Source organism: Rhinichthys klamathensis, unplaced genomic scaffold (genome assembly GCF_029890125.1).
Source record: "Rhinichthys klamathensis goyatoka isolate OS25496 unplaced genomic scaffold, OSU_Roscu_1.1 h1tg000866l_1, whole genome shotgun sequence".
Taxonomy (NCBI): Eukaryota; Metazoa; Chordata; class Actinopteri; order Cypriniformes; family Leuciscidae; genus Rhinichthys; species Rhinichthys klamathensis.
The window spans coordinates 167501-179441 of NW_026607233.1; the positions used below are offsets into that span (position 1 = coordinate 167501).

At 42.1% G+C, this 11941-nt stretch overlaps 1 protein-coding gene across 1 annotated transcript in view; it reads left to right on the forward strand.

Moving 5' to 3' along the window:
• ext1a (exostosin glycosyltransferase 1a) overlaps nucleotides 1-10703 on the forward strand; it is a 119143-nt gene extending 108440 nt beyond the window's left edge. Inside the window, exons 5-11 of the mRNA XM_056243905.1 lie at nucleotides 1396-1528; nucleotides 4036-4154; nucleotides 5223-5318; nucleotides 5484-5573; nucleotides 6476-6636; nucleotides 7747-7918; nucleotides 10481-10703. Coding sequence (XP_056099880.1) covers nucleotides 1396-1528; nucleotides 4036-4154; nucleotides 5223-5318; nucleotides 5484-5573; nucleotides 6476-6636; nucleotides 7747-7918; nucleotides 10481-10666 — 957 coding nt within the window. The 3' untranslated portion in view covers nucleotides 10667-10703. The remainder of the gene's footprint in view (nucleotides 1-1395; nucleotides 1529-4035; nucleotides 4155-5222; nucleotides 5319-5483; nucleotides 5574-6475; nucleotides 6637-7746; nucleotides 7919-10480) is intronic.
• Nucleotides 10704-11941: the final 1238 nt, after the last annotated feature.

An 11941-nucleotide genomic window follows, 5' to 3' on the forward strand; every position in this document is an offset into this window, starting at 1 on the left:
GTATAAATATTTTACTATTTAAATCAGTCACAGATGCCATAATGAGAAGTATATATTTCCCCCACACATAATGTCACAATGAAAAATGAAAAAAAGGCTTAATTTTCTTTCAAATGGAAAAATATACACAATTATTTTTTGCACAAATTCTTTTACCCTCCCAATAGAAATAATTGCATGTGATCAGTAATTTCGGGAGCTATTTCTGAATGAAACGGAGCTCCATCTGGCCGGTCTCAGGCTCTGGTTTCACACGCTTGTCCCTGGAGGAAGTGTTGTAGTTCTGAGATGTGCTGGATTGCTGTCGGTGTGTAAGAGGACACCCGGGTCAGGTCTTGAAGGGTGGATCTGTGATACCCAGCATTAATATGTGTCCGAATAAACATGGCTTTGGTCCAGCTGGCCTCATGTTTATAAAAGATAGGCTCTTTAAACGCTCATGAAATGTGAGCCTAGTTAATGTTTGTCAACTGAGTCTAATACACGATGCTGTGACACAATAAAAAGCATCTTTACCATGTTAATCAGAGGCTGCAACCGAAATCGCATACTTTCCTAGTCAAGTTAAGTCACCTTTATTTATTTAGTGCAGTTCAAAGCAGCTTTACAGTGAAAACAGGAAATAATGCAACAGAGTTTGTTTCGGCTGTACAGCAGATCTAGAAAAAAATAGCGTCATAGTCCAGCTTAATAGTCTGTGATGGTTGAAAAAAAAGTTAATAATTTTGTTAATTTATATATATATAGCTGCTCTGGAGAAATCGTCTAGCTCAATTCATTTCTCATATAATGTTGTCAATGCAGGCAGATCAATAAAATTGTTGAATATTAAGTAATATCTACTATATAGTAGGCGAAAAACAGTAAGTGACAAGAGTTGCATGTCCGAATTCACAGTACTCTTAGAAGAGTAGCTAAAAAGTACTTGAATTACCTATTTCTTCCGGCGAGATTCTGAAGTGTGCATACGATGGACAGCGACGATGGATAATTCATCTCAGATCTTGAAAATAAATTAAAGGAAACAAGAACTATAAACAAACAATTGTAATCTATGACTGTATCAATGATTCAGTATGTATTTTCAATAATGTTTAAATTATGTAATATTTATGATTCTGATTATCTGCTTATTGATTTGTATGCGAGTGCAGTGCACTTGCGGAGAGACTCCGCCCACACGCTCTTCTGATTGGCTGTGATTTTTGATTGATTTTGTCTGGTGTGGACAGACAAATTGGTTGTTGCTGGAGATTTGTTGCATCACGTCTGGTTTGTACACGGTGTAATAGCTCTAATGAACATCAGTGATTCAGAGAAGTCATTAAAGGGATCATAAAATTGTATCAGAACATCTTGTAACTTACCAAACTCTTTCTGGATGTCCTCTTCCAGATCATCCAGGACCGTGTGTTTCAGCACAACGGCCGCAGCACGCTAATGTGGAACCGGCTGCCGGGAGGACTCTTCACCCTGCCACAATACTCCTCATATCTGGGCGACTTCCCCTTCTTCTACGCCGAACTCGGTAAGTGTGACTGAACACCCACTGGCTCCACCTGCTTCAGTAGCCACGCCCCAAACTCTCCTCCTGCTACAGTAGCCACGCCCCAAACTCTCCGCCTGCTACAGTAGCCACGCCCCAAACTCTCCTCCTGCTACAGTAGCCACGCCCCAAACTCTCCTCCTGCTACAGTAGCCACGCCCCAAACTCTCCTCCTGCTACAGTAGCCACGCCCCAGACTCTCCTCCTGCTACAGTAGCCACGCCCCAGACTCTCCACCTGCTTCAGTAGCCACGCCCCAAACTCTCCGCCTGCTACAGTAGCCACGCCCCAAACTCTCCTCCTGCTACAGTAGCCACGCCCCAGACTCTCCACCTGCTTCAGTAGCCACGCCCCAAACTCTCCTCCTGCTACAGTAGCCACGCCCCAAACTCTCCGCCTGCTACAGTAGCCACGCCCCAAACTCTCCGCCTGCTACAGTAGCCACGCCCCAAACTCTCCTCCTGCTACAGTAGCCACGCCCCAAACTCTCCTCCTGCTACAGTAGCCACGCCCCAAACTCTCCTCCTGCTACAGTAGCCACTCCCCAAACTCTACACCTGCTACAGTAGCCACGCCCCAGACTCTCCTCCTGCTACAGTAGCCACGCCCCAGACTCTCCACCTGCTTCAGTAGCCACGCCCCAAACTCTCCGCCTGCTACAGTAGCCACTCCCCAAACTCTACACCTGCTACAGTAGCCACTCCCCAAACTCTCCGCCTGCTACAGTAGCCACGCCCCAAACTCTCCACCTGCTTCAGTAGCCATGCCCCAAACTCTCCGCCTGCTACAGTAGCCACTCCCCAAACTCTCCGCCTGCTACAGTAGCCACGCCCCAGACTCTCACCTGCTACAGTAGCCACTCCCCAAACTCTCCACCTGCTTCAGTAGCCACGCCCCAAACTCTCCGCCTGCTACAGTAGCCACGCCCCAAACTCTCCGCCTGCTACAGTAGCCACTCCCCAAACTCTCCGCCTGCTACAGTAGCCACGCCCCAGACTCTCCTCCTGCTTCAGTAGCCACGCCCCAAACTCTCCGCCTGCTACAGTAGCCACGCCCCAGACTCTCCTCCTGCTTCAGTAGCCTCTCCCCAAACTCTCCACCTGCTACAGTAGCCACGCCCCAGACTCTCCTCCTGCTTCAGTAGCCTCTCCCCAAACTCTCCACCTGCTACAGTAGCCACTCCCCAAACTCTCCGCCTGCTACAGTAGCCACGCCCCAAACTCTCCGCCTGCTACAGTAGCCACGCCCCAGACTCTCACCTGCTACAGTAGCCACTCCCCAAACTCTCCACCTGCTTCAGTAGCCACGCCCCAAACTCTCCACCTGCTTCAGTAGCCACTCCCCAAACTCTCCACCTGCTTCAGTAGCCAAGCCCCAAACTCTCCACATGCTACAGTAGCCACTCCCCAAACTCTCCACCTGCTTCAGTAGCCACGCCCCAAACTCTCCACCTGCTACAGTAGCCACTCCCCAAACTCTCCACCTGCTACAGTAGCCACTCCCCAAACTCTCCACCTGCTTCAGTAGCCACTCCCCAAACTCTCCACCTGCTTCAGTAGCCACGCCCCAAACTCTCCGCCTGCTACAGTAGCCACGCCCCAAACTCTCCGCCTGCTACAGTAGCCACTCCCCAAACTCTCCGCCTGCTACAGTAGCCACGCCCCAAACTCTCCTCCTGCTACAGTAGCCACGCCCCAGACTCTCCTCCTGCTTCAGTAGCCACGCCCCAGACTCTCCTCCTGCTACAGTAGCCACTCCCCAAACTCTCCTCCTGCTTCAGTAGCCACTCCCCAAACTTTCCACCTGCTACAGTAGCCACTCCCCAAACTCTCCTCCTGCTTCAGTAGCCACTCCCCAAACTTTCCACCTGCTACAGTAGCCACTCCCCAAACTCTCCTCCTGCTACAGTAGCCACTCCCCAAACTCTCCTCCTGCTTCAGTAGCCACTCCCCAAACTCTCCCCCTGCTTCAGTAGCCACTCCCCAAACTTTCCACCTGCTACAGTAGCCACTCCCCAAACTCTCCTCCTGCTTCAGTAGCCACTCCCCAAACTTTCCACCTGCTACAGTAGCCACTCCCCAAACTCTCCTCCTGCTACAGTAGCCACTCCCCAAACTCTCCACCTGCTACAGTAGCCACTCCCCAAACTCTCCCCCTGCTACAGTAGCCACTCCCCAAACTCTCCACCTGCTACAGTAGCCACTCCCCAAACTCTCCACCTGCTACAGTAGCCACTCCCCAAACTCTCCTCCTGCTACAGTAGCCACGCCCCAAACTCTCCTCCTGTTCTGATGGTGTCTGGAAGGCTCAATGTTTACTCTTTTGCAGGAGATAAACTCATGCATACTAATATTAGTCAATGAACAATAGAATGTATTTTAACAAAATATCTTACATCACCTTTAACAACATATTAAATCTACTCTATGGAGTCAGTGTTTTATATATATGAATTGTCTAATTAAATATATTGATCTTCTTCTGCACAGGTATTAAACCACAGCAGAAATTCACCGCCGTCATTCACGCAGTGACGCCTCTCGTGTCTCAGTCTCAACCGGTTTTCAAGTTGCTAGTGGCTGTGGCCAAATCACAGTACTGTGCCCAGGTCAGTTATTTATATTCTATTCAATTATTTATTAATACTATTTTAGCATTTATTAATATTTTAAATTAGTTTTTATATATACTTAGAGTTTCCATTTTATTTTGAGGCTAAATTTGAGTGATTTTGTTATGTGCTTTTGTCATTTTTAAAAATTATATATATTTAGCTTTCATTTATATTTATTTCAGTTTTTGTGTTGTTAATTTTCGTTCTTCAACTTAAACTTGTTTATTTCAGTTTTATTAGTTCTGGAAACAACAAATAGCTCAGCAGCTGTTGCATAAAAACCACATTATGGATACATTTCCATAAAAGCAAATATCAGGCTTTTAGAAATATGCTCTGGTCAAGCTCATACGATATTCAAGATATTATAAGAGCATATAAGAGTTATTTTTGCTATTTTGGTATCAGAGAACTCATCAGATCCATACTTACAGATGTTTTATGCTGCTGTTGTTTGTTTTCCCTCCAAAATGAGGTCATTTCCTAGAATGTGATGTCACTGAGGAACTGGCAATTGTTATTTAAAGACATTTTGACAGAAGACTAACAGGATGGGATGTTGTTCCCAAAAGCATTACATTCACAAAGTAGAGAAATCTAACTGTGATATTGTGAGAACATTTATTTATTAAGTGCTATTCAAAAAATTTCTTTTGGAAAGAAATTAAAGTGATCCAAATTAACAGAAAAAGACTTTAACATGTTACAAAAAAATTCTGATGAATGCTGTTCTTTTCATCTGATAATAATCATAAATGTTTCTTGAGCATCAGATCCTCATATTAGAGTGATTTCTGAAGGATCATGTGACACTGAAGACTGGAGTAATGATGCTGAAAATTCAGCTTTTGAATAAATTACATTTTACTATATATGCACATAGAAAACAACTATTTTAAATTGCAATAATATTTCACTGTTTTTACAGTGTTTTTGATTAAATAAATGCAGCCGTGGGGAGCTCTTTCAAAAACATTAAAGAATCTTCCCGACCTCAAACCTTTGTACAGTGGTGTAAATGATATAAAAACGTAATTAATAGTAGAAATGACCTTGTATCAGATCATTGTCCTGTGGAACTGTGACAAGCCTCTTCCCGCGAAGCACCGCTGGCCCGTGACTTCGGTTCCAGTCGTCGTAATCGAGGGCGAGAGCAAGGTGAATCTCCACTTCAACCTGTCTTTATATTCTCATCTTATCAAATAAAGTGTGTGGTTTTACTCGCCTGCGATGATGACACATGATGGATGGCGTATAGATGTGTTTGCTCTCTGCCTTGAATGCATTTTCTGGAGGAGGTTTCACGTGTTTGACTGCGTTTAGGTGATGAGCAGCCGATTCCTGCCCTATGACACCATGAGAACCGATGCAGTGTTGAGTCTGGATGAAGACACTGTGCTCTCGACCACTGAGGTGAGTCTGCGGCCTACAACAAAGACGTTAGATATGCAAAGACGGTGCACTCATAGTCCTATGAATGGGAGAAAGTGCAACACGCAAAATGGCGGAATAAGATTCTAAGTGCTTATTTTTTGTGAATTTTGGGTCAAGCATTTTATTTCAGAAAGTGTTTACATTTCATTTGTTCTTATTAAATTGTAGTATCAGCATTATAGGAATAGTTCACCAAAAAATGGAAATTTCCGGATTATTTACTCAACCCCCAAGGCCATGACTCCAAATCAAATTAAAGTCCCCCTGTAGTCAATCATATCATCCCTTAAAACTCATCTTTGATCAACAAAATGGCATAAACGGTTTTTCCTTGAAAATAATTTCTTCATGCCTTAAAATATCTTGAATGTAACTCGACACCCTTGCCTCATTTAGTATACGCGGAGGTTCTATGAATATGCAAATGAGCCCCGCCTCCACTCACTCACTCAGCTCAGAGATCCACTGGTTGACGATCACACGTTGATCTGATTGGTTACAAGGTCGTTTGTGACGTCAGAAACACCAGCGATTTCAAACCGTGTTTTTGAGACTGTTCACTGCAGTTTTAAGGAGGATATACTCAGCAATGCGGTCGACTTATGAACTTACACATGGTTTAAGCGTATTAAAAACACCACATAGACACATAAACAACATTAAAATCTGGATATTCATCACAGGGGGACTTTAAGGTTTTGGAGGAAAACATTCCAGGATTTTTCTCCATCTAATGCAAGTGAATGGTGTCCAGCGTAGACCATTTTTGGCAGTCCAAAATCCAAATGCAATATTTTTCATTGTTAGTTAATCTGAACTTATTGTAAAATGTTTGCATGTTCAGTAGGCCCTATGTACTCATAGTGTACTCATTCCCACAGGTGGATTTTGCCTTTACTGTTTGGCAAAGTTTCCCAGAGAGGATTGTGGGATACCCTGCGCGTAGCCATTTCTGGGACTCTAACAAGGAGCGTTGGGGATACACTTCCAAGTGGACCAATGATTACTCCATGGTGCTGACCGGAGCGGCTTTCTACCACAGGTCCGTCCAATAACTAACTTACAAACCATATCTCACTGCCATTACAACTGCAGTGGAAGGTAATGATTTGAAACACTCTCCATGAGCAGCAACAAAATACTCCACGCACAAAAATACTAGGGATGCGCGATATATCGGCCACCATATCGGTATCGGCCGAAATATGATCAGTTTTAATGTTACCGTTATCGGCCCGACAAGAAAATTTAGCCGATATATTAAAGCCGATAAATAATGGATTATTTCCTTCAGCTGAGACTCTTCAGATGCGCAACTGTTCAACATGATGCTTTTAAATTGCTTGAAATATGATTGAAATCACTTCCAAAAGGAAAATCCAGTTAAAGTGCAACATGTGCAGCGCAAATCTGTCATATCGGCTACATAACATCATAATTGTGTTTGTATCTTGGCTTTTAATGGGGAGACTTTTGTTTTTGTAATCAGGCTCTCAAAAATTATATAGAAATTTGGATTTAGATTTATCGGCCAATATATCGGTTATCGGCTTTCAAATATAAAGAATTATCGGTATCGGACAAAATTGTCATATCGGTGCATCCCTTAAAAAATACACATCAGCAAAAGTCAAAAATAAACTTTATCCTGTCTACTATCCCTCTAGCGAATAAAAATGTGCTTTTATTCCAAACGCTATTAAAATTCTCAACTCCACAAGTGACCGATAAACCAAATGATAGTGGCATGAACTGTATTTTTATATTTATGTAATGTGAATCTTTTAGTTGTTGTTGTTGTTGTTGTTTTAACTACTGTCTGTAAAGTTATTTTATGTGCTGGTGAGCCAAAGACAATTTTCCACCTTGGTGGACAATAAAGAAATACAATAACAATAGTGTGTGAAACAGGGAGAGCCAAAATGGCGGCCAGACGACTGGAGTTTAGAACAGAGCATTTGTGTATTGTTAGTGATTCATCGTTAGCCCTATTCGGACGGTACTACATAACTAGTACTACATAATCAATATGCACTGTCCTATCCAAATAAAAAAATGAAATGAAACGACCCCATGAGAAACAATTACCGTCCGAATAGGGCTAAATTTGACTGTTTTTTTTTGTTTAATGCGGCATCTTTTTCTAATCCAGGTATTATAACTACTTGTACACACACTACCTGCCCGGCAGCCTAAAGACTATGGTTGACCAGCTCTCGAACTGTGAAGACATCCTCATGAACTTCCTGGTGTCTGCTGTCACTAAGATGCCGCCGATCAAGGTCACGCAAAAGAAACAGTACAAGGAGACGATGATGGGACAGGTACAAAATCTGTGTAATTCTGTTTAAATGATGTGTGATCGGACATTATGGAGTACTAGTGCAGTCCCCGTGCAAAATCTGTTTTTGTGTGTGTTTTTAGCAATTGTTGGTTTGGTGTGTTTGAGTGCTCATTGTTATAATTACACAGCAAAAGTTCAGTGACATTTTTTATTTGTAGCTGACTTCATGTGTAGCTGACCGAGTGTTTATGTCAAAATGTTTATTTTTTTAAACCACAACCTTCGAAACATCTTCAATGTGTGTGCTTTTACAGATATATTTACCGATATCTTTTGCATTTCTAATCCAAACAACGTCAAACTCGGCACTGCACTTACTCGCGCCCGTAGCAAGACACCCGTCAAGTTTGAAACTAACAATTCGAAAGATATGCGAATTACAGACACACACACACACAGACGTTCCTGTAATTTATACATAGATGTCTCTCACTTCACAGAAACCCATCTAGAGAGTGCACACACACACTACGTGATGTAGTCTAGTAGGTTACACTAGTGCGCTTGAGCATTAGACTATTAAAATGCATTTATAATGCCCTCAATATTCAAGATAAGGGGCAAAAATACCTCTGTGTGTCTATTATATTTATATCATTTAATATTGTTAATCAATATCATACGTTTTTTTTCTCTAAATATAAGCATGATTACAAATGATTACAAACATTTCAATAAACAAGAAGTTAATAGGGTTATTAGTCTAACCTCAGACACAATATTGCCTGTTTTTGCTCTATTTCGCCAACGGAAATCGTTCCAAACAAAGACATAGGACTGTTTTGTGTCTCTGAACACACGGAGGTGATTCATTCCTGAATGAATGAATCAGTTGAATGAATGATTCAATGACTCACTCATTAAGAGAGTCAAATGCTTCGTTCCTGAATGAATCAGAATCGGTTGAAACTCAACGACTCGCTCATTAACACTGACATTTCACAATTAAAGTATTTTTTCACTTTTTAAATCATTTCAAAATATCAATACTCAACGTTTTATGTTTAAAAAAAAAAATCTAAATATTATTTCTGCATTTGTAACTGCTGGTTAAACACATTCACGTCCCTCTGATGTGCATTAAACGGTCTGTGTAAACGCATCGAAACGCCACTTCAGATGCACTGATTTCAAGTGATTAGTAAACAGCCCTATTGTGTCTTATTATTGTAATTGAATAATTAGAATTAATTGCATACATAAAAATTGGCTTTATAAAGGTAAAAATGCCCATAAAAGGTCCAAATCCATTTAAACTTTTTGGGAAAAAAGATGATTTCTGTCACTTCTGTGAACTGACCATCACACAGAATATGAAGAATATTAAAGACTTTAGTAGTCATGTCCACGACAGTCCTAAACCTGACAAGGCACCAACACACTCAGCAAAATATCATCTAATTATCATTATCAATATAATTTTTCATCATTATCGCACATCCCTAGCTCCGTCATGCGTGAGATGCTGCAATAGACGTACAGGTATATAATGTAAAGTTCTTGAAAATACTTCTTTACTTACCAGTGACTCATATTTTTTGTGGGTGATTAACCCTTAAAGACCTAGACCATTTTTGGAGCACCTGCACCGCCTGTTCTTTTTGTTTTTCTAACCCATTATAGCAGTCAGCATCAAGTGCCATATATCATTTTAAACAGGAGAACTTGAAGTTTCAATCTATCTCATTTAAATAATCCAATTTTAGATTTATTTTGTCTTAGAATGGATGAATTTACAAGATTTAAGAAAAACGGCAGCATATTTTCAGTGATTTTTTTTTTTACTCAACTCAAACAAATCCTCCTGAAGTTTGTTTTTTTTCCTTTAGAAAGCTGTACTTGGATATTCTACATTTCCAGATGTAATTTTGACTACATGTAACAATCCCTAAGCAAGTTATAGCCATTTATTACAACATTATTATAGGCGATTTTCAGTGAAAAGCTGATATTTTTATTTACTGACAATTTAGATGTGTCCAAAAAAGTTCAGGAAGTAAAATAAATAGAATGATTGTAATAGAACACTGAAGCACTAAGCATCAACAATCATTCATGATTGGCTCAGAGGAACAAACCGCACGGGTTTCTTTGACGAATCAATGCTGATCAAAACTTGATGACGCAATCACATTCACTACGGAGCTTCTGAATGTCCAAACGGGAATAACCCGATATCACAGAAAAGCCGTGAATCTCCTCTTTATGGGACTTTTTAAAGTATACGGATTGGAGTAACGGTTCAAAAGTTCTTAAACATTTAAGAACAACAGTTATTCTTTGCCGCCGGCAGCCGTATAGGTCTTTAAGGATTAACTGGACGCAAATGGACTTTTCATTAGGGAAAATATGACGCCATGTGACCTCTTTTTTGTACTTTCATTGATTTGTATTTGAGTTCTTCTCCCCTGAGATATGTTTGACCAATAAATGGGTGTCTCATTTTAATAAAAATATACCTGGAGGCAACACCGCACCATAGAGGGTTAAAGACATCCGTTTACATTGAGAAAGCAGCTAACCGACTCTCTCTCCTCCTCAGACGTCCCGGGCGTCTCGTTGGGCCGACCCGGACCACTTTGCCCAGCGGCAGACGTGCATGAACAAATTTGCCAGCTGGTTTGGCACGATGCCCCTGGTCCATTCGCAGATGAGACTGGATCCCGTTCTGTTCAAGGACCAGGTATCGATTCTGCGCAAGAAGTACAGAGACATCGAGCGACTCTGACAAATCCGAGAAACGCCTTCCCCGTGATGGGAAACGCCTCAGTATCCTGATAAACCTGATCGCCGGGGGCACGGAAACCCTCCGGGAGGGAGCGCATGGAGACGGAGGGGGGGAGTGTTGTGTTCGAAGAAGATTCGTCTCTAACTACAAATATATGGAATCAAAAAGCTCAATCGGAGACCGCATGGACGTTATTTGGCATTCGGATGAGTTTCACACAACACAAAGACACAAAGCTTTCTGTCTTCCACACCCCCTCTTGTAATGCTTTGCCAATGACAGCGGTGACCATGGCAACCTCGCCACACACACACACACACACACAGATCCGCTATTGCACATGGGTTTACTCTGGATCATGTCAGATGTGGGTTTTGCTGAGGTCGCCTGTATATTTATTCAGTTCACCTTCCGCTTCTCCGGCAAGCGTTACGCCCCTCTTGTAAACGCAGGATGACGTCCCGTGGGGAAGTCGAGCGTGTGCGGAAACCCGCACACAACGTCACAGTGCCTGAACTTTCAGATGGACCATATCTGGGAGTCCGAAGGGGTTTTGTATGAATGCATAAACACCTTGTTCATGCTGCTTATGTTTGGATTCAGTTTAGGTGTTCCACTTATTGGCCCAAAGGTTTCGTTTTTTTCTTTCTGTACAAGCCTTTTTGTGTATTTTTTTCAAACGGACATAATTGTACTATTGTTTTGAAGATTAACACCATGTCCTAATCAGACGCGATGCGATAACATTTCAGAGACAAGCAATTTGTCTGTCCACACTAGACAAAAAAAAAAAACTCAAAAAGTCAATCAGAAGAGAGTGTGGGCGGAGTCTCTCTACTCACAACAAAATCAATCACAAATCACAGCCAATCAGAAGAGTGTGTGGGCGGAGTCTCTCTACTCACAACCAAATCAATTACAAATCACAGCCAATCAGAAGAGAGTGTGGGCGGAGTCTCTCTACTCACAACCAAATCAATTACAAATCACAGCCAATCAGAAGAGTGTGTGGGCGGAGTCTCTCTACTCACAACCAAATCAATTACAAATCACAGCCAATCAGAAGAGAGTGTGGCCGGAGTCTCTCTACTCACAACCAAATCAATTACAAATCACAGCCAATCAGAAGAGAGTGTGGGCGGAGTCTCTCTACTCACAACCAAATCAATTACAAATCACAGCCAATCAGAAGAGAGTGTGGGCAGAGTCTCTCTACTCACAACCATACAATTACAAATCACAGCCAATCAGAAGAGAGTGTGGGTGGAGTCTCTC